Below are 23,431 nucleotides of genomic sequence, written 5' to 3'. Positions count from 1 at the left end.
GCACGTCAAAGAAGACATTTCCTCAACTTAATCTCCAGACTCCAAATTGTCCCTCCATAAAAATTCCCCAAACATGACAGGGCAGCAACAAATTACAGGTAGAAAGTCAAGTTTTTTTTCCCCTGGTTCGTTCTGTGTGAGTGCCTTTAATCAGAACAAAAGCAAACAATGGCGGTGTGTGACGCTGTTGATAATCCCTGCCCTAATCTACTCTTTCATGTGAAAATCTGCAGATCCAAAGGAAAACAGTCCCGTTTGCAAATGATTTATTTAAGGCCCAGGTGGCTGCATAGAAGCTACCTGCATTTTGCATTCCAGATTTTGGAATATCCCAATGGGGAAGGTAGTACTTTGGGGGCGGCTAATGGAGTAGACAACACCCCATCTCCTCTCTGTGCCAAAACAACTAGACACAATGAAAGCGTTTTTTCCCCGTGCCATCACTCTGCTAAACACCTAATTGTGGAAACCTTTTGGGAAAACTGCACAATAGAAATGCCATCTTTGATTAAGTTTCCACCCATTTTCTTCTAATTTCTTTATCACTGTAGCCTTGTTCACTTCATAATACTATTTTACATCGCTTTCTGGGCGACCAGTCAACTCTTTGCACCATGACTTTAATTTTATGACGTTTTACAAGCTCACTAGATCAGTGATGGCACTAGAGACCGAGTGCCCAAACCGCAACCCAAAACCCACTTATTTATTGCAAAGTGCCAGGGCCACATCAGCATTGTGGTGCCCTTGGGGGGGGGGCAGGGAGGAGCCTCTGAGTGCTGCCTCTGGCACAAAAAACCCGGGGGCGCAAAAATGGGCAACCGTGCTGCAAGGCGCAAAAACAGCTGCCGCCACACCATAGGGTGCAGGGCTAGTGAGTATCATGTAGGCACTAGCCCCATCCCATTTGCAGCGCATGCGTGCTCGCGGCCCCGTGCGTGCATGCACACATGTAAAATGCTTCCCCCTCCCTTTTCTTCCACATTGTCCACCAATCAACAATGGTTGGTGACCTCTGCTCTACCACCTCTGCTCAAGCTTGCTAGTTGGCCCTTTGCCTCCTTTGTGCTAGGTGAGGCTCCTGCTCCAGGCCGCGGTAGCGGCCTGATGGACCTGCTGCTGGTGGCGGTGTTACACGGCCAACAGAGAGGGCTCTGAGTGCCACCTCTGGCATGTGTGCCATAGTTCGCCACCACTGCACTAAATGAAAGAACATCAAACCTCAAAAATACACTTTTCCCAAAAGGTTTCCACAATTTTGGCCACTACTGCAATTCCCATAGCACCATCTTAGGCCTAAAGATGTAGATGTACTCATGTAGTAGGCTGCATTGCTATTATTCGTCTCCTCGTTTCCTCTTTCTCTTCTTTCTCACCTTCTCACCTTTCCCACTACCTTCCCCTATTGGTATCTTGTGATTTATCACTTGTTGTTTGTATCTTATGATTTACGATTGTGCCTTACAATTTATGATCTATGACTTACCACTTTGTGGTTTGTATGTACATGGAGAGTTTCTGCACTGGAGGCAAATTTCTTGGTTGTCCAATCACACTTGGCCAAATAAAGAATACAGGTAAGCCTTCAACTTACAACAGTCCATTTAGTGACCATTCAAAGTCACAATGACACTGAAAAAAGTGAATGATGACCAATTTATGTATATGTAGATGTGTAGGTCTATACCAGGGGTAGGCAACCTGGGCTCTTTTATGACTCGTGGACTTCAACTCCCAGAATTCCTGAGCCAGCCATGCTGAGGGGAAAAGGAGAGGTTTCCAAGCTGAGCCATGCTGGCTCAGGAGTTCTGGGAGTTGAAGTCCACGAGTCAGAAAGTGGCCTAGGCCTAGGCCAGGGATAGGCAACCTTGGCTCTTTTATGACTCGTGGACTTCAACTCCCAGAATTCCTCAGCCAGCCATGCTGAGGGGAAAGGGAGAGGTTTCCGTGCTGAGCCATGCTGGCTCAGGAATTCTGGGAGTTGGTCCACGAGTCATAAAAGAGCCAAGGTTGCCTACCCCTGGTCTATACATATGTTGTATATAGTATGTATATAGTATGTATGTTGAGGTGTGTGTCATGAATGTGTTCACTTTGAGAGCGGGCAACTAAATTTCATTTTTGATGTGTGGCGTTGTGCCCATCGTAAAAAAAAATGACAATAAAGGTTAACTTATCTATCTTATCTTATTTTTCACAGTTGCGACCTTTGCAGCCTCCCCATGATCAATGGGGATCCACTTAACAATCATGTTACCCCTTAACAATTGCAGTTGTTACTTAACAACTGTGGCAAGGACGGTCGTAAAATGGGGCAAAACTCACTTAAAAATGTTGTCTCACTTAACAACAGAAATTTCGGGGTCCATTGTGGTCAAAAGTCAAGGACTACCTGTATTCCTATTCCATGCGTCCTTCTCTCCCTGCCTCTCCATCTGGCTTAATTTATGTACGGTGCAAAAAGTCAGGAGTTCAAAAGTACTACAAGTTTATTTCATGCTACCAATATCCAAGAATCTGAAGAATTGACATTCAAGATGCCGGATAAGAGTCAACAAACTTCAAGGGCAGTTTGCAGTCTCTTAAACAACAAAGATGATCAGGGGACTGGAAGCTAAAACATATAAGGAATGGTTGCTGGAATTGGGTAGGTCTAGTTTAATGAAGAGAAGGGCGAGGGGGTACATGATAGCAGTGTTCCAGTATCTCAGGGGCTGCCCCAAAGAAGAGGGAGTCAAGCTATTCTCCAAAGCACCTGAAGGCAGGACAAGAAGCAAGGATGGAAACTAATCAAGGAGAGAAACAACCTAGAACTAAGGAGAAACTTTCTTACAGTGAGAACAATTAACCAGTGGAACAACCTGTCTCCAGAAGCTGTGAATGCTCCAACACTGGAAGTTTTTAAGAAGAGACTGGACAGCCATTTGTCCAAAATGGTATAGGGTTTCCTGCCTGAGCAGGGGGTTGGACTAGATGACCTCCAAGGTCCCTTCCAACTTTACTATTATTATTATGTCAAGGGTGTCAAACTCAATTTCATTGAGGGCCACATCAGCATTGCGGTTGCCCTCGGGTGGGGCTGGTGGGTGTGGCCTACTGGTGGGCGTGGATGGAGTGGGTATGGCCTACTGTGTGGGCATGGCCAGCTCTACATTTTTCGCATCAAGAGTGCCTGTGGGGGCCTGGGCAGGAGTGGGACAGATCTGAGGGTCTCTGGCAGAAGGGGGTGGGACCGGGGCAAGCGCCAAGGCAGGGTGCATTTCTTCATTCCTCACAAAGGGTGACACCTCCCCAGCATGCACCCAGGGGGCGGGGCTGACACGGCAGGGGCTGATTCCTCGCTGTTTTCAGACAGCCTTGTGGAGCTAAGACTGAATGCGTTTCAGCATAGATGGCCACCACAAAATTGTACACTGGCTCCCGGCTGGCCTGGGCCAGGGCCAAGGCAGCGGGGGCCGTTCCCTCACTGTTTCCAAGATGGCTTCACGGGCCGCATGAAACCACTTCGCGAGCGGCATCCGGCCCCCAGGCCTTGTGTTTGATATGTCTGATTTAGGTGTATCGTGATTTCATTCTTTCCAGCAATAAGAAAATGCTGGACATCGCTACGAAAAAGATGAGCAAAGGGAAAATTTAGCGGCGGTAGTGTTCTTCCCACAAATTTCCTCAACCTCACCAACAAACATTTGGTCTGACCAGATAAGCTTTTAAGGTTGATAAGACCAACATTTTGAAATGCAAAGGAAGGACATTCATGCTGAAAATTAGGAGGGATTTCCTGGCAATAAGCACTGAAACCGTCTGTTTACAATTGCAATGGAGTCTTTCTAATTGAAGGCTCCCAAACAGGGATTAGATGACCAGGTAGTTTATTAGATTCCTGAATTAAACAAGTTGAGCAAGATGGTCTATGAAGAACCTATTCTGTAGGGGAAGAAGTGGCAGAGACGGGCGGAGTTAAAAGAGGGATCAGCCTAGAATCCCTACATAGCCACAAGCAAGTTAAATCCAACTCTCCTTGAATGCCGTTGACTCTTATCTAACTCCAAGCAAGTGCTAACCATTACTTGAGAAGATTCCTGGGCATAGGTTTCTAGCAACAACTCAGTTTAATTGAACTTTCATGTGTGAACTTGGCCTTTTGCACCTGACACCTTCCTATTCATACATTCTGGGATATTCCTTACTTCTGTGGATAAACTGACAGATGAGCAGACATGGAAAGTGGATTCAAAGATTGCATTCATGATTCACTCATCTGTACTGGATCACCGGATGAATATGATGGTTGATGTAAGCATTTTTATCCCATTCTTCTTTCAAACAATTCAGGATTACTTTCAAGGTTCAATTTTATCCTCCTAGCAATGCTGCAAAGGAAATTAAATGGAGACACCATGTCTGACCCAAGATTTACCCAAAACTTTTCAGGGTTAATTGGGAATTTGAATGGGTGTCCCAGATCGAAGATCTTAGAGCAGTGTTTCTCAACCTTGACAATTTTAAGGCATGTGGACTTTAACTCCCAGCAACGCTGGCTGTGGAATTCTGGGAGTTGAAGTCCACATGCCTTAAAATTGTCAAGGTTGAGAAACACTGTCTTAGAGGTTGAGAAGAATTTGAGATCATATGCCACAAAGAGGCACAAAGAAAGAAACTAAATGTTCCCATTATGAATAGGACCTTTACAGTATGGCTGGCACATTCAATTTTTATAGGAAAAAGATCAATCTATTTGTAACATTCGGCAAGAATATTTACTTATTTTTTTTATCCACGTTACCATTTTTATTAGTTTATAATATAAAACACAAAAATACAAAAGCAAATAGTAGGGAAGAAAAGGGAGGGAAAGGGGAAAGGAGAAGTGTAGAAAAGAAGGAAGAAAAAAACCGAAAAGGCATTGACTTCCGATTCCCTGGTGCAGTAGAATAAAACAATTAACATCCACCTTTTTACTTTTACATAATAGTATAAACCAGCCATCAAACTGGTAAAACCCAAAATCAAAGTTTCAGAAGCAGTTTCCAAGTAGAAACAAAAGTACTTATACTTTTTTTTTTTTTTAATCAAAAGAAACAGTCAATTCAGCCACTATAACTCCATCAATTTTAGCACCCATTCATCCTTTGTGGGAATCCAAGCGTCCTTCCATTTTTGTGGATAAAATAGTCAACAATATTTACTTATTAAATCAGCTTTCCAAGAAGGAAATAAGCTCATTTGAACATCAAGAGCGTACAACCACATTCAGTTCTCGTAAGCGATTTTTCTTCTCATCCAACTCACATCCAGAAAGCTGAGCTGGAAAAATAAAATCTGCGGAAAAAGAATTCCAATATCTCAGGGGCTGCCCCAAAGAAGAGGGGGGTCAAGCTGTTCTCCAAAGCGCCTGAAGGCAGGACAAGAAGCAACGGATGGAAACTAATCAAGGAGAGAAGCAACCTAGAACTAAGGAGAAACTTCCTGACAGTTAAAACAATTAACCAGTGGAACAACCTGCCTCCAGAAGCGGTGAATGCTCCAACACTGGAAGTTTTTAAGAAGAGACTGGACAGCCATTTGTCCAAAATGGTATAGGGTTTCCTGCCTGAGCAGGGGGTTGAACTAGATGACCTCCAAGGTCCCTTCCAACTTTACTATTATTATTATTATTATAAAGTTGTGAGAAGAACTTGACGGAAGGAACAAGGAGAGCGCCCTAGTAGTTCCTTTTTTCTTGCAAAATCAAATCCATTCCAACACGCCAAACATATTTTGGAGCAACTTCTAAAGTCAACTAACGCAGCTGTTCTGTGTCTGGCCATGATGAACTAATTCATCAGATGAATTGGTTTCTGGAATTTATTACAGCGGTGGAATTAAAAAAAAAAAAAGGAGAGGTTTTTAATGTCTATTTCCCTGGAAGTCTGGAAGAACTAAGACTCGATTAGCTGGATATGTTAAAAGGAGAAGAAAAATGCTTATCAATCTCGTAGGATTAAAATGCACATTGTATTTGATTTCTACGGGTCACAACAATGCATGAAATGCATAGTCTACGGGTCTAACAATGCATAGTCTACGGGTCACAACAATGCATGAAATGATATAAAGTGGTTCTGGATTTAATGTGCGCGTTCTTTCTTTCTATGATAACATCTCCTTATACCCTCAAGCTTCTGTCTCTGGCCTCATGCACCGCTTTTCCTGTAAAGTCTGATATTATCTGTATTTTGTTTTTCCTGTTATGCTATAATCTGTCATCTTCAGAGAAAAACAAACTGCTCTTTCCTTTTGGGGGGGGGGGTCTTTCTTGTCTCAAAGAAATTGCTATATATCCCATATTAAGATGTTGTTTTTCCTGTTAGACACTGAAGGAGAGCAATGCAACAAAAGGTTAGATGTGAACACCAATACGTCTCATTTAGTTCTTCTTCTTTTTTAACCATTGGTTGCTCTTTCAAAGGATCAGGAGAATTTGCAACAGTACAACAACAGATACAGAAGTTGAAGCTCAGAGGCTTTGGCCACCTATTGAGAAGCGAGGATTCGTTGGAGAAGACCCTGATGTTGGGAAAGACGGAAGGCAAAAGGAGAAGGGGACGGCAGAGAATGGTTAAACAGTGTCATCGACACAATGAACGTGAATCTGGGCAAACTCCAGGAGATAGGGGAGGACACTGGCATGCTGTGGTCCACGGGGTAATGAAGAGTTGGGCACAACTTAGTGCAGGGGTAGGCAACCTTGGCTCTTTTATGACTTATGGACTTCAATTCCCAGAATTCCTGAGCTCATGAATTCTGGGAGTTGAAGTCCACGAGTTATAAAAGAGCCAAGCTTGCCTACCCCTGACTTAGTGACTGAACAACAACAAACAACAAGGCAATCCCTCCTCACCAACACCCATGAAATCTCTGGTGAAAAAGACGTTTACGTTTGTCTTGTCTAAGCCACCACCATTGATCTTTCTCGCGTATTCTAGGGATAGTATTCCTTACTTCAGCAGCCAAATAGTTGCCAGTTGCCAGGTGCTTAAATCTGAATAGGCTGTTCCACTGTCCTGCCCCACCGCGACAAGGATCGTGATGCACCACCTGCAGAGAAACCCACATGGATATGTCAAAGGTTGTCCTCTAACATTGGAATTCTGCTGGGTTCATCCACAAGGATGAGACAGAGGGAAAGAGAGAGTGGGGGAGAGAGCAAGGGAGGGAGGGAGAGAGAGGAAAAGAGAAGGAGAGGGAGGGGAGAGGGAGAAAGAAGAAAGGAGAGGGAGAGAGAGGGAAGGAGGGAGGGAGGAAGAGAGAGGGAGGGAGAGGAAAAGAGAGGGAGAGGGAAGGAGAGAGAGAGGAAGAGAGAAAGGGAAGGGGAGGGGAGAGAGGAAAGGAGAGGGGGAGAGAGAGAGGGAGGGAGAGGAAAGTGGAGAGAGGGAGGGAGGGAGAGGAAAAGAGAGGTACAGAGAGGGAAGCAGAGAGAGGAAGAGAGAAAGGGAAGGGGAGAGAGGAAAGGAGAGGGGGAGAGAGAGAGGGAGGGAGAGGAAAGTGGAGAGAGGGAGGGAGGGAGAGGAAAAGGGGAAGAGAGGAGAGGGAGAAAGAGGGAAGGAGGGAGAGGAAGAGAGAGAGAGGAAAGGAGAGAGAAGGATGGAGGGAGAGAGAGAGGGAGTAGACGAAAAGAGAGAGGGAAGGAGGGAGAGAGAGAGGAAAAGAGAGGGAGGGAAAGACAGAGGAAGAGAAAGGGAGGGAGGGAGAGAGAGAAAGAGACAGACAGGTCCAAGGTCAGGCCCAGTCTGTGCTACCTCTGATTTCACCCCCCCTCCCTAAAAAACTACCACTTCACTACAGTCCATTGCACTAGCTTCCCCCCTCCATCATACGTAACATCTCTCCAAGAAGTCTCATAAATGGAGATTCAGGGACAAAGCTCTTGTTAAGATAGTTCCTATTGCAGCTACTACAGGAGCCATTAGTAGGAGGAAAACTAGGAACTGCTAATTGCAAAACCCAAACAGATCCACGTTTCAAGGCTCACCTTTCAGTCTTTGTATTCCTCCATCTTCACGTTTTGTTTTGTGTTTTTTTTTTTTTTTTTGGGTCAGATGAGCTGTCGCCATCTTTGTGTTGACATAGCCCTTAGGTTTGCGTGGCTGAGGTGGATTTCCTCGTAGACCACTGGCTGAAATCGTGAGGTCCAGATCAGGCAAGACCAGATTCAAGCGACCTCAGACCAACCTGGTCCTTTAAAATATCAACACAAAGATGGCCACAGCTCATCTGACACATACACACCCGCCCCCCAAAAAGTGTGGGTATCAGTGTGGATAAAGCTGTTAACAAGAAATACGAAGCCCAGCTAGGGAGCGTCTCTCCCCCCAAATACCTCTATTTCCCACAAGGCTTTAGAACTGGTTGCTGAAGTGGCTGATTGCCGCAAAGTTGTGCGAAGGAAAATGTGCTGCTTCTGCTGGTATTCGTCGCAGGTCAGAAACTTCTCCTGTTCGGCATGGAACAGCCTGACAACATCTCCCTGAATAGGTGGAGAGATGGAAAGAAAGAGGAAGAGAGAGAGAATGAGAGAGAGACACACACACATAGGGAAAGAGTGTGTTTTGTTACATTTACTCTACTCTGTAGATCAGTTTTTCTCAATCTGGGCAACTTGAAGATGGCTGGACTTCAACTTCCATCATGGCCGGCTGAGGAATTCTGGGAGTTGAAGTCTCCCGTCTTCAGGTTGAGCAACACCGATTTATACGTTTTCCATAGAGTTTAGAACAGAGAGGCCAAATTGCTGCAGAGTGAAGGGGGTCATCAGGTGATGACCCTGGAAGACCCAAAACCAAAAACGCCATCATATTTTTTTCATGAGAAGGAGTTAAAGTGAAAATCAGACTGAGGGACATTGGGGGACACAGTCTTTACCAGTTTGCCAGGACAGAGTGCTTAAAGCAGTGGTTCTCAACCTTTTTAATGCCGCAACCCCCCAATCGGTCATAAGTCGAGGACTACTCAACTGGTGCAGCACCGTTTGCAGAATGGGACTTTTGGCGGGCTCAGCAGGGCAGAGACAGCCTGGACAATTCCTATTGGCTTTGAAAGCCAATAGAATTAGACTCTATTCAAGAGAGTCTATTCTATTGGCTTTCAAAAGCCAATAGAATAAAAGGGAGTAGCACAGCTAAGGAAAAGGGGGAAAAAATGGCAGACTGCGTTGTTTGGCGACCCCCATGAAATGGTCGTTCGACCTGGTCCCAACCCACAGGTTGAGAACCACTGGCTTAAAGGATGAAAAAAAATGGCCTTACAAACACTTCCCACTCTTCAGTCTTATGTTGGGTAGAGTGAGGAAATGAGGGTTATCAAAATGTGGTCCATGTGCCATCAGCTTTTTGGTGCAAGAGTTCACAACTGTGAGGTCCCATAAGCCTAGAGCAGGGGTCTTCAAACTTGGCCCTTTTATGACTTGTGGACTTCAACTCCCAGAATCTCTCAGCCAGCGTGCCTGGCTGAGGAATTCTGGGAGTTGAAGTCCACAAATCAAGCCAAGTTTGAAGACCTCTGCTCTAGAAGCTGCCTCATCCTGGTTTATGGCTTCCCAAGCCATTCTGACTTGCAATTTTTCTGAGAGGATGGAAAAGCACAGGATATGTGTGCAAAGAAATAATCATTTTTGAAGATGGATAAACGGGACTAAAGTAGGACCATCCTATAGAACAACTTGAAACATTACCTGTTGATCATACGAATAGCTAAAATCAGGAGCTATGGGAAGGAATAAATTTTATAACAATGAAAAACAGCTCATCCATACTTACCCCTTTAAGCACATCTTCTCTGTAGCAACTAAATTTCATGAACAAGGTGATTTTCCAACTGGTGTTACAATTGACTGCATTCACCTGCATTCCAGGACACCAAGAATTGTTCAGTTATGCCATGAAACAGCCACACAGAAAAGTTTCTATCATGTTACTCTCTGGCATTACTGTTTACCCATATCTATTTAATATCCTTTTTTTTTTTTGTTAGAGTAACTTTCTTCCTGTAAAGCTGTCCATTAGTCCCCAACAGGACTTGCTGCTCTATCTAAAAAAAAAAAAACCTCAAATGAAGGTGTTAAAAATAATAGAAATAAGTTATATATCAGGGGATACTTGAGCAAATCCTGGCTTAATATTACTTAATAGACTGATAATCTCATAGTTCAATTCCATATTTGTATAAATATGGTCACTAAGGTGTATCTCCAAGTGGCAACTGGTCTTTCTTGATTTTTCTTGAAGACGTTTCACTTCTCATCCAAGAAGTGAATTCTTTCTCTTTTCAAAAGACCAAAAAGAGTAGAAATCCTTTCCGTTCCTCATCAGTTTTTTTAGAACCGAAGAAGCTTCTTGTATGAGAAGCGAAACATCTTTGAGAAAAATGAAGAAAGACCAGTTGCCATTTGGAGAAAAGCCATTTTGGGACAACCATAACTTGGATGACTGAGAAACTCCATAGACACGGCCAAGAAAGGACTAGGTTATATAGCAGTAATACATGCAGTAGTGGCCAAAATTGCGGAAACCTTTTGGGAAAAGTGTATTTTTGAGGTTGGATGGCTATTAACACCGCTTTTTTGGGGGAGTAGTACCATAAAATTATATGTCAATGGAAAGATAATTTAATTGAGAATGTAATGCAACAAAGTTTGTTCGATTATCTGTACTGTATTCTATGAAAAGCTATAGCTTTAACCAGAAAAAGGAAGCACAACTTGCTCAGGTTGATATCAGGTAGCTTTCCTTCATCTGATTGTAGCCAATGAGTGTGAGTGTTTAGAGAGCCAATCAAGTGTCATCTTGTTTTGGCAATGAGCCAATCAGATCACAGTAGGATTCAGTGATTGATGTCATGTGTTGAAGCTGAGAGGAGGACATTTGTCAGTGTGTTATGGGATTGCTATCAAGTTGGTTGAGGTTTTTTTATGTTCTTTCATTGAGTGAGCTTGTAAAACGTAATAAAATTAAAGGAATGGTGCAAAGAGTTAACCGGTCGCCCAGAAAGCGATGTAAAATAGTATTATTAAGTGAACAAGGCTACAGTGATAAAGAAATTAGAAGAAAAATGGGTGGACACTTAACCAAAGGTGGCATTTCTACTGTACACTTTTCCCAAAAGGTTTCCACCATTTTGGCCACTACTGTAAATAACACTGTAATTTCATATACACAGGAAGTCCTTGAATGGTGACCAGAATTGTGCCCAAAATTTCTGTCACCAAACAAGACAGTTAAGTGAATTTTGCCCCATTTTACAACCTTTCTTGCTACAGTTGTTAAGTGAATTTGGCTTCCTCTGTTGACTTTGCTTGTCAGAAGGTCACAAAAGGGTGTCAACTGACCCCAGGACACTGCAAACAGTCACTAGTACATGCCAGTTGCCAAGCGCCTGAATTTTGATCACGTGACTCATCGGGATGCTGCAATAGTCGTATGCGTGAAAAATGGTCATAAGTCACTTTTTTTCAGCGCCATTGTAACTTTGAGCAGTCACCAAACCAATGGCTGTAAGTCGAGGATTGCTTGTACACTAGCAAAGAATGTGATTGGCTGCTAATAATGTGGATCAAGTTATTGCCAGGCAATGCATGATGCCAGTGACAACAGAAAGTTGATCCTGATCAGTTCTTTTTGGAACAAGCTTCCATCGGGGATGACCACTTAACTGCAACCTACCAAAACAAACCTAGTTAGTTGGATAAATCCTCATCAAACCTACCTCCTTGCATCCTGGATTATCTAAGAGCTCTATGTTGCTGGCGTGTAGCGGTTGTCCAGCATTAACCGGCATCAGGACAACTTTGTCTCCGACAACAATCTGAAGTTATAAAAAGAGTCACATGTTATCATTCTTTTTTTTTTTAAAAAAAAAATCACTTTATTTCTGTTGCTGTTATTTCTATAATCTGGATTCTATCTCACATCGTGGATTCTTACTGTGAATATACCCGATATCCCTTGCTCAGTAAGAACCCAGTACGATGGACGATGATTAATATTTATATTATTTACATGTATACATATATTGTATATAGCATGTTTAAATGTGTGTTATGTACGTGACCACTTTTGAGAGCAAGCCACAAAATTTTGTTTTTAATGTGTGCCAATGTGCCCACAGTAAAAAATGACAATAAGGGTTAACTATTCTATTCTATTCTATTCTATTCTATTCCAAAATCTATTCTATTCATTCCAAAATCCTATTCTATTCTACTCTACTCTATTCTATTCATTCGAAAATCTATTCCTATTCTATTCTATTCATTCCAAAATCTATTCTATTCATTCCAAAATCTATTCTATTCTATTCTATTCCAAAATCTATTCTATTCATTCCAAAATCCTATTCTATTCTACTCTATTCTATTCTATTCATTCGAAAATCTATTATATTCTATTCTATTCTATTCATTCCAAAATCTATTCTATTCATTCCAAAATCTATTCTATTCTATTCTATTCTATTCTATTCTATTCTATTCTATTCTATTCTATTCATTCCAAAATCTATTCTATTCATTCCAAAATCTATTCTATTCTATTCTACTCTACTCTATTCTATTCATTCCAAAATCTATTTTATTCATTCCAAATTCTATTCTATTCATTCCAAATTCTATTCTATTCAGATTGTTTCCTGACCCAACTAGGTAACAACATCAGTGCTAGAAGGGAGGAGGAGGAGGAAGACTGTGGGTTCCTTGGTGGTCTCTGAGCTTGGGGGTTTTCTTGCAGAAGTTTCATTACCTAACTAGGTAATATTATCAGTGCTTAGAAGGGAGTGAGGTTTGTGGAATAGAGGAGAATGAAAAAGGAGGGTGGAGAGGAGGAGGAGGAGGAGGAGGAGGAGGAGGAGGACTGTGAAGACCTTGGTGCTCTCTGAGCTCCGTTGTTTTCTTGCAGATGTTTCATTACCAAACTAGGTAACATCATCAGAGCTAGAAGGATCTGCTCTATGTTTATATCCAAATGGCTTGCCCTGTCAGTGTTCACGGGAGTGTTCTTGGTCTTCCTTATTAGGGTATTGTTTGCTGCTTGATTGGTCTGGTATTAATCCTGGTGTCCACGCTGCTAATATCGGATGTTTTTGCATTGACAACAGATGGAAATATAGCCATCTTTTTCCTTTCGATGATGCTGGCAGGGGGGATGTGAAGGAGAGTCTAATTAGACATAACAACACTAAACATAGCGTGAGAATCAAGGTTATTGAGCCCAGAACTGATAATGAATTGGCGGGATGGAGAGCTGGAGAGGAAGCCCACGCTTCAAGCTAAGTGGCAAATGTGATTTATGACTGTTAATTGGAAGAGGAAATTGTGCTTTGATACTATGTGCCCAGGGGAGGAGAATTCAGTTTTTGTCTTTGATTATGCCGACATTATGCTACTCGAATAAAAGATTCTTTAAGATAAACAATGCCTCAAAGTTCTATTGAAGATTTCATCTGTCGGAACCATGACACCTGGTGATCATCTCTACTAATCTGGATGATGATTGCTGGTGAGGTGATGTTTCGGTATTTTATTTTTTCTGCTTAGCTTTTTTTATTGTCTCTTTCCAATGGGGTGTAAACGTTGTTTATGTGCCTGTTGATGGCTGATGTGTTCAAGTGCCAGGCTTCCAGGAATTCTGCAACATTTATGGACTTAACTTGATCTACAACAAGCAAGCTCAGAGAGCACCAGGGACTCCATATACACCATACATTTTCTGGGCTTGTGCAATTCCACACGCATCTTGAAACAGAAGAAGTTAGAGATTCAAGAGAAATGACCAAGCAAACATGCACGGGCAGCTTATCACAAGGGCAAAGTTACAAGTGCACCAGCACCCACAACAGAGCACTGAAAACAGGTGATCCAACTCCTTGTAATTCATCATAGTGTGCTACAAAACCTCTGGGAAGCAAGGTTTCATGGCAGAATTTACCAATACATTCGTACTTCTTTAAATACATAATGGTTTATGGCAAGTAAGTAGCAAAAAGCCAACATGAGTGATATGGATTCCATGAATTTTTCTCTGTTTTTGTCACAAATTGGAAAGTGGAGACAATCACAGACCAAAATCACTAAGCCGATAACTCGTGCAAGTGTCTTATTGTGCTACTCCTTGAATATCAGAACATCCACAATAAAATCACAACCTTTCTACACACAGTTGTACTTAACGCAGGGTGCATTGCATGCCATGCTGCTGAAAAAGAAAATAACTTACAGCTACATCAGGGCAGAGAGAGTATTAGCAAAAGAAAACCTGCAGGATTGAATCAGTAGTTACAAATTGGCTGAAAGGAGCAATCACAAAGACAATATTAAGATGTGCTTGAGATCACAGATGAGAAACTCCGTCTCTCAATTCAGCTTTGGGACAGCTCCAGCTAGACACAGGTTGTTTCTTGCCATTCTGGTGTTACTCTACTACGGCTTTGGAGAAGCTATCTCAGTCTGTCTTAAAAGTATTGGATCTGGATCCTAGGCGGAAGGGTTTTGTCAACATAAGTTCTTGACTCTTGAACATACAAAAGGGAATTGGAGAAGATAAGCAGGTGAGGAACATGGCCAGGAATTCAAAGGAAGTCTGAAAGTGGGAGATGACTTAGTCCAGAGATCTCCAACCTTTCCAGGCTCAAGGACTGTAGGGAAGGCGAGCAGCTTCAAAATTGGTGTGCGTGCATGCACACGCGCACATTGGGCCACGCACACTGGTGCAGCACTAGCAGCCCTGTTCACGCACATGGTATGCACTGGCACTGTGCGCATGCGTGAATGGCTGCGCACCCCCCATGGCGGCTAGTGGCCCATTCGCACATGCACAAATGGGCAGCACAAACCACCTGGACAAGTGGCGCTGCAGACACCCGCCCCGCGCTAGCATTCCTGTTTTTGCCCACTCGCATGCGCAAACAGGGCCCTGGCCGCTAGTGTGAGTGGAGGGAAAATGCATACTCACACGTGCGCGCAACAGCCAGCCGTTCCCACGGCCCGCTGGCTAAGAGCCCATGGCCCAGTCCCAGGCTGCGGACCATAGGTTGGGGACCCCTGACTTAGTTCACCAAACAAGCTCCAAATATTTGCTTCAAGTGCTCCCGCAGATGAGATACTTAACTTGCCTTCATTTCTTCAGCCTGAGAAGAAGGCAAGGCCCTACCTGATCACTGAGGACACCACTACAATACACCACTGTGGGCTTCACTTATCAGAAGCAGCTCTGATTCACTAAGCATTTGCTGACACAGAACACCCAGAACTTTTGAGTAAGGCTGTGACCTCATTCAAACTTGGCCTCTCCTCCGTTTGACATTGCCGTACCCGAGTGGGATCATGGAACTGCAGGCCTATCAAAAGTTGCTCTTTTCAATGCAGATTCTATCTGACGACTGCCTTTGTTAAAATAACACGTCAAGGTGCAAGGAGCCAGGTGTTCAGACCTCACCAAGGAAGGACAACAAGGTTTTACATTGTGTTTCCCGACTGATTTTTGACTACAGAGGTGACAATATTCTAATTGGTGTTTAACCATTCGATCATCCCAAAGGTGCTTTGTCAAAAGGCAACGGGACTTGAAGACTTGGTTTTCCTTGAAGACGTTTCGATTCTGAAGAAGCTTCTTGGATGAAAAGCGAAATGTCTTCAAGGAAAAAACAAAGAAAGTCCCATTGCCTTTTGGAAGAGCACCTTCGCAACAACCAGGACCTGGACAACTGAAAATCTCCACAGACATTTAACCGTTCAATTGTGTCTGATTCTTGGTGACTTTACAGCAGGGTTCTTCAAACTTGGCCCTTTTATGACTTGTGGACTTCAACTCCCAGAATTCCTCAGCCAGACATGCTGGCTGAGGAATTCTGGGAGTTGAAGTCCACACCTCTTAAAATGGCCGAAGTTGAGAAACACCAGTTTAGCTCTTTCTGAGTTAGCATTATTTCCCCCTCACATTATCTCAAGGGTCTTCAAACTTGGCCCTTTTATGACTTGTGGACTTCAACTCCCAGAATTCCTCAGCCACCGTGCCTGAGTTGAAGTCCACAAGTCATAAAAGGGCCAAGTTTTAAGACCTCTGCTTTACAGGCAAGAATTCTGTGCTTTCTTTCTGTTGTTGGATAGTCATCTTTGTCCTGGTTTTGACGTTATCAAGCCAGCGTGTTCTTTGCTTGCCCTTCTCCTTGTTCCACTAACCATTCCTAGCCTCATGGACTTCTCCAATAAATTTGCACACACGACATGGCCAAAGTAAATCAAAATTCCAGCAACTTCGCATTTCGCTCACTTACATTGTCCCCTTCGCTTCGCAGTTTCCAAAAGGGCTGGATGTAGAACCAGGAGCCTTCGTTCCCGGCCGTATCCAAAGACACCCGCATGGCATTCTTTTCCAGCAAGGCTGGCAACCTCTTATTGACGGTAAGGTACTTGTTGCTCTTGATATGAAGGAGCTGTCGGTGAGGAAAATAAATAAGATCCATGCATTCAGACGCAACCGTTGGATTAAGATTCAGCCCAAGGTGTGTCCTATGCTAATTAGAATGTGAGGAAATCTCTTGTGATTGTCTACCTTCAGTGGGAATGGTATCAAGAACTTGGCTAGCCGCAATGCAAGCTGACTTAATTTAGGAGCCGTGGTGGCGCAATGGTTAGAATGCAGCATCGCAGGCAAACTCTGCCCACTGCCAGGAGTTTGATCCTGACAAGGGACCTCCAAACTCCCTTCCAATTCTGTTATTCCGCCATTCTTTTTTCCTTCCTTCCTTCCCTTCCCTTCCTCCCATAGTGGTGCAGTGGTTAGGATGCAGCATTGCAGACAAACTCTGCCCACATTTAGGAGTTTGATCCTGACAGGCTCAAGGTTGGCTCAGTGGTCAGTAAAATGAGGATCCAGATTGTTGGGGGCAAGATGCTGATTCTATGAACCTCATAGAGCAGGGGTAGGCAACCTTGGCTCTTTTATGACTCGTGGATTTCAACTCCCAGAATCCCTGAGCCGGCATGGCTCAGCTTGAAAACCTCTCCCTTTCCCCTCAGCATGGCTGGCTCAGGAATTCTGGGAGTTGAAAGAGTCATAAAAGAGCCAAGGTTGTCTACCCCTGTCCTAGAGAGTGCTGTAAAGCACTATGGAGTGGTACGTAAATCTAGGTGCCAGTGCTATTGCTCTTTAGAAAAAGGTGGACGCCAATGAGTGGGACTGGAATCAAAAACTTGGCTAACCGCAATACAAACTGGCTTAATTTAGGAGCCGTGGTGCTGCAGTGGTTAGAATGCAGCATTGCAGGTAAACTCTGCCCACTGCCAGGAGTTTGATCCTGACAGGCTCAAGGATGGCTCAGCCTTCCATCTGTCTGAGGTCGGTAAAATGAGGATCCAGATTGTTGGGGGCAACGTGCTGACTCTGTAAACCACTTAGAAAGGGCTGTAAAGCACAGTATATAAGTCTACAGGCTATTGCTGTTCCTTCCTCCCTCCCTCCCTGCTTCCCTCCCTTCCTTCCTTCACTTTCTCCCTCCTTCTCTCCCTCATTACCTCCCTCCCTCTTCCTTCCTTCACCTCCTCCCTCCCTCCCTCCCTCCCTCTCTCCCTTCCTCCCTCCCTCCCTCCCTTCGTTCCACAGTCAGGATTTGATCCGGATAGACTCAAGGTTGACTCAGCTTTCCATCCTTCCGAGGTTGGTATAATGAGGACCCAGATAGTTGAAGGCCATATGCTGACATTTGTAAACTGCTTAGAGAGGGCTGTAAAAGCACTACGAAGCAGTATATAAATCTAAGGGCTATTTCTGCTATTGCTATTAATTTACCGTTCTCACATTGCAAACGATATCAACTCTTCACAACCGACCAATGGCTCCAATTGTGAACCGGCAGAATGATGCCAGCACATCACTCGCCTTATCTGGCTGATGGCACAACGCACATGATATCCTATCACTGTGACTGTGGCTTTTTCAGGCAGCTCTGAGTAAGCTACACATTAGTTACAAAAGGGTCTCAGTGGAAGATGACTCAGCCGCCCTTAGATCAAGTCATTCAGTCCTCACGAAGCTTCAAGGCAGGAAAATGACTTCCTATTTTCAATTTCCTCATTTAATTTTCCTTGTCTATAAACCACCTAAGAGCTGGAATTTTTGACTGGATTTTTTTTATTTTCCATTTTGCCAAACATTCCTTTCACGCCTTGTTTTAATGAGGACTGATTTTTTTTTCTTTTTTTTTTAAAGGAAATTCCTGTACCTTGAACAGTTCTAAATTTAAAACGTTACACTTGGTCCAGAGAGAGATCAAAGTTTAAACCACCATTGAATCGTAGTGCTGACTGGGTTACTCTAGGTCAGTGAACTTGGGAGGGCTACGAGATAAATACGTCAGGGCTTTTCAACCTTTGCACCCATTTTACCACTTTTAGGATATGGCAACATCCGAGTACCACCAGTCGCCTAGCAAAGTATCAAAAACTTGATGACCAAAAAAAAAAAAAGGAAAAAAGTGATAAAGTACAGGTAGTCCTCGACTTACAACAGTTCGCTTAGTGACTGTTCGAAGTTACAATGGCACTGAAAAAAGTGCCCCCCCCAAGCCACAGCTGAGCAAGACACCTGCCTGCCCACCTGGCGGTGCTCTTCCTCCTGTCCGAGGTTTTCATTGTTGTGAGCATTTCTGTTGAGGATTGGCAGCAGAGGTGGGGTGGGGGGGGTGTTTGGTTTTTATTCCCCCTGTCTGCTGGGTGGTTGCAGCAGGTTTTGGTCACTTCACATGATCCCGGGACACTGTGACTGTCATAAATATGAATCAGTTGCCAAGCATCTGAATGTAAATCACAAGACCCTGGAGATGCTGCAACATTCCAGCTGATTGGCACTTCTTCTGGGCTCAGCAGAAGTGCCAGGATCAGCGCCGAGCTCCAGCCAGATCCTGGCGCTGATCCTGGTGCTTCCACTGAGCCCTGACAGGCCCGAAGAAGCGCCGATCAGCTGGAAAGTGGCACTGAACCTGGCGCTTCCGCTGAGCCCTGACATCCCTGCAGCTCCAGCCGTCTCTCACTCCGGCTTGTGCGGTGCTGCCACCGGTTTAGCTCATTCTCCTCCCCCACTACCACTTTTCTAGGATGGTTGTGTATCACCTGCCAGGTGCCAATGTACCACAGGTGGTATCCGTACCACTGGTTCAAAAGCCCTGAAATAGGGGACATAACTACGTGCAGTAGTACCTTGAGCTTCTGGAGAAAATGCGGGACATATTGGCAATAAATATAGTACTTCAATTATGCATAAATATACACAGTGTTTTGTTAATCAAATTAAAGGACGCATTTCTGAGATACTTATAGCTGGTCATGCAAGGATAACGAAAGTATCGGGAGTCCTCGACTTATGACCACAATTGAGCCTGAAATCTATGTTGCTAAGCAAGATGTTTAAGTGTGTTTTGCCCCACCGCTGTTAAGTGAATCACTGCGGTTGTTAAGTTAGTTAAGTGAATCTGGCTTCCCCCATTGACTTGGCTTGTCAGAAGGTCGCAAAAGGGGATCATGTGACCCCGGGTGCCGCGACCGTCATAAATACGAGTCAGTTGCCAAAGCGTTTGAATTTTGAGGAGGCTGCAAACGGTCGCGAGTGTGAAAAAGGCTCACAACTCACTTTTGTCAGTGCCGTTGTGACTTCAAACAATCGCTAAACGAACTGTTGTAAACCAAGAACCATCTGTAGCCTCTGCTGAATGACTTATCCTTTTGTTAGGATCGGCCTTCAGAGCCTGTTTCATTCCTTGGCTTATAAGCAAATCAAGGCACCTCTTCAAGTTTTCCTCAAAATGAGAAAAATATCTGGTCTGGGAATGTCCTTTTATGTTTAGTGGACTTCAACTCCCCGAATTCCTCAGCCAGCATGCCTGGCTGAGGAATTCTGGGAGCTGAAGTCCACAAGCAGGGGTCTTCAAACTAGGCCCTTTTATGACTTGTGGACTTCAACTCCCAGAATTCCTCATCCAGTGTGTCTGGCTGAGGAATTCTGGGGGTTAAAGTCAAAAAGCAGGGGTCTTTAAACTAGGCCCTTTTATGACTTGTGGACTTCAACTCCCAGAATTCCTCAGTCAGCATGCCTGGCTAAGAAATTCTGGGGGTTGAAGTCCACAAGCAGGGGTCTTCAAACTAGCCCTTTTATGACTTGTGGACTTCAACTCCCAGAATTCCTCATCCAGCGTGCCTGGCTGAGGAATTCTGGGGGTTAAAGTCAAAAAGCAGGGGTTTTTAAACTAGGCCCTTTTATGACTTGTGGACTTCAACTCCCCAAATTCCTCAGTCAGCATGCCTGGCTAAGGAATTCTGGGAGTTGAAGTCCACAAGCAGGGGTCTTCAAACTAGGCCCTTTTATGACTTGTGGACTTCAACTCCCAGAATTCCTCAGCCAGGCATGCGGGCTGAGGAGTTCTGGGAGTTGAAGTCCACAAGTCATAAAAGGGCCAAGTATGAAGACCCCTGCTCTAGCCCACTTGGGCCACGAACCCCCTAATCTCTTTGTGGCTTTCAAAAACTCACCTGGATCACATTGCTGTATTTTACAATTTCCCCCAGCAACTTCCGGTTCTCACATTCGTTCTGCTTCTGTTCCAGTTCAGCTGCGTGCTGCAAGTTAATATGTCCAATATGCGTTATTAACAGAATAATAGAGTTGGAAGGAATCCTTGTGGTCTTCTAAGTCCAAACCCCTCCTCAAGTAGGAGACCCTATAGGGTTAGGGTCATGTCACCATGAATTCGGAGAGCAAAATGGACATTGCCAACAAACTCGGAGTGCTTGGGTATGGTTAGGAGGGCATTGACTTTTCTTAACTGCCCTATCTATGTTTCCTGGTAAAATACATAGAAAATACCATTGGAGGAAAATTCCACTTAGGGTTAGGGTTAGGTCACCATGAACTCATATAGCAAAATGGACATCACCAACAAACCTGGAGTGCTTGGGTATGGTTAGGAGGGCACTGACTTTTCTTGACTGCCCTATCTATGTTTCCTGGTAAAATACATGGAAAATACCATTGGAAGAAAATTCCACTTAGGGTTAGGGTTAGGTCACCATGAACTCATAGGGCAAAATGGACATCGCCAACAAACCTGGAGTGCTTGGGTATGGTTAGGAGGGCACTGACTTTTCTTGACTGCCCTATCTATGTTTCCTGGTAAAATACATGGAAAATACCATTGGAAGAAAATTCCACTTAGGGTTAGGGTTAGGTCACCATGAACTCATAGGGCAAAATGGACATCGCCAACAAACCTGGAGTGCTTGGGTATGGTTAGGAGGGCACTGACTTTTCTAGCCTGCCCTATCTATGTTTCCTGGTAAAATACATGGGAAAATACCATTGGAGGAAAATTCCACTTAGGGTTAGGGTTAGGTCACCATGAACTCATAGGGCAAAATGGACATCGCCAACAAACTCGGAGTGCTTGGGTATGGTTAGGAGGGCATTGACTTTTCTTGACTGCCCTATCTATGTTTCCTGGTAAAATACATGGGAAAATCCCATTGGAGGAAATTCCACTTAGGGTTAGGGTTAGGTCACATGAACTCATAGAGCAAAATGGACATCGCCAACAAACCTGGAGTGCTTGGGTATGGTTAGGAGGGCACTGACTTTTCTAGTCTGCCCTATCTATGTTTCCTGGTAAAATACATGGGAAAATCCCATTGGAGGGAAAATTCCACTAGGGTTAGGGTTAGGTCACCATGAACTCATAGAGCAAAATGGACATCGCCAACAAACTCGGAGGGCTTGGGTATGGTTGGGAGGGCACTGACCTTTCTAGCCTGCCCTATCTATGTTTCCTGGTAAAATACATGGGAAAATCCCATTGGAGGAAAATTCCACTTAGGGTTAGGGTTACGTCACCGTGAACTCTTAGAGCACAATGGACATCGCCAACAAACTAGGAGTGCTTGGGTATGGTTAGGAGGGCACTGACTTTTCTAGGCTGCCCTTTCTATGTTTCCTGGTAAAATACATGGAAATCCCATTGGAAATTCCACTAGGGTTAGGGTTACGTCACCGTGAACTCCTAGAGCAAAATGGACATCGCCAACAAACCGTATGCTTGGGTATGGTAGGAGGGCACTGACTTTTCCTAGGCTGGCCCTTTCTATGTTTACTGTAAAATACATGGGAAAATCCATTGGAGGAAATTCATTTTAGGCGTTGGGTTACTCACCGTGAAACGTCCTAGAGCAAATGTAACAATCGCCAACAGAAACTCGAGTGCTTGTGTATTGTTAGGAGGGCACTGACTTTTCTAGGCTGGCCCTTTCTATGTTTCCTGGTAAATACATGGGAAAATCCAATGGAGGAAAATTCCACTTAGGGTTAGGGTTTGAACACTATGAAATCGGGGAGGAAAATGGACATTGCCATCAAATTCAGAGTTCTTGGTTATGGTTAGGAGGGCCTGACTTTTCTGGCCTTCTCTATCTATGTTTCCTGGTAAAATACATGGGAAAATCCCATTGGAGGAAAATTCCACTTAGGGTTAGGGTTACGTCACCGGGAACTCCTAGAGCAAAATGGACATCGCCAACAAACGCGGAGTGCTTGGGTATGGTTAGGAGGGCACTGATTTTTCTAGGCTGCCCTATGTATGTTTCCTGTAAAATCATGTAAAATCCCATTGGAGGAAAATTCTTGTCAAATACGCTGGAGGACCGTCGGAGGTCTTCTAGTCCAGCCGCCTGCTGACGCAGAGACCCTACCGTGGAATTTTCCTCCAATGGGCCCTATTAATAAGGTGTTAATACCGTTAATAAATTTAGAGAATACCGTCATTTTAAAATGCCATTAAAAAGGTTTATTTCTTTTGTTGTTGTTAATTGCGAAGTCGAGTCTGACCCATCGCGACCGCATGGACAATGTTCCTCCAGGTCTTCCTGTCCTCTACCGTCTTCTGGAGTCCATTTAAGTTCACACCTATTGCTTCAGTGACTCCATCCAACCACCTCATTCTCTGTCGTTCCCTTCTTCTATTGCCCTCAATCTTTCCCAGCATTAGGCGCTTCTCCAGTGAGTCCTTCCTTCTCATTAGGTGGCCAAAGTATTTGAGTTTCAACTTCAGGATCTGGCCTTCTAAAGAGCAGTTGGGGTTGATCTCTTCTAGGACTGACCGGTTTGAACGCCTTGCAGTCCAAGGGACTCGCAAGAGTCTTCTCCAACACCATAGTCCGAAGGCCTCAATTCTTTGGCGCTCAGTCTTTCTTATGGTCCAACTTTCACGGCCATACATTGCAACTGGGCAGACCATGGCCTGGACTATACGCACTTTTCTTGGCAGGGTGACGTCTCTGCTTTTTAGTACACTGTCTAGATTTGCCATAGCTCTCCTTCCCAGGAGCAAGCGTCTTTTAATTTCTTGGCTGCAGTCCCCATCTGAGGTGATC

At 44.1% G+C, this 23,431-nt stretch overlaps 1 protein-coding gene across 2 annotated transcripts in view; it reads right to left on the bottom strand.

Moving 5' to 3' along the window:
* The window catches only part of ITPR2 (inositol 1,4,5-trisphosphate receptor type 2), a 132,995-nt gene extending 112,314 nt beyond the window's left edge, over nt 1-20,681 (bottom strand). For both annotated transcript variants that reach the window (XM_039357570.1, XM_039357571.1), the window contains exons 1-6: nt 20,546-20,681; nt 16,300-16,458; nt 11,740-11,838; nt 9,795-9,878; nt 8,360-8,506; nt 6,982-7,077 (exon numbers count right to left, since the gene is read on the bottom strand). In XM_039357570.1, the coding sequence (XP_039213504.1) occupies nt 6,982-7,077; nt 8,360-8,506; nt 9,795-9,878; nt 11,740-11,838; nt 16,300-16,386 (513 nt within the window). In that variant the 5' untranslated portion in view covers nt 16,387-16,458; nt 20,546-20,681. The remainder of the gene's footprint in view (nt 1-6,981; nt 7,078-8,359; nt 8,507-9,794; nt 9,879-11,739; nt 11,839-16,299; nt 16,459-20,545) is intronic.
* Between the last annotated feature and the right edge of the window lie 2,750 nt (nt 20,682-23,431).

Source organism: Crotalus tigris, unplaced genomic scaffold, assembly GCF_016545835.1.
Source record: "Crotalus tigris isolate CLP2741 ecotype Arizona unplaced genomic scaffold, ASM1654583v1 scf7180000018925.3142382, whole genome shotgun sequence".
Classification (NCBI taxonomy): domain Eukaryota; kingdom Metazoa; phylum Chordata; class Lepidosauria; order Squamata; family Viperidae; genus Crotalus; species Crotalus tigris.
Note: the sequence above shows the minus strand (reverse complement) of the source record. Positions and strands in the feature narration are given on the sequence as shown.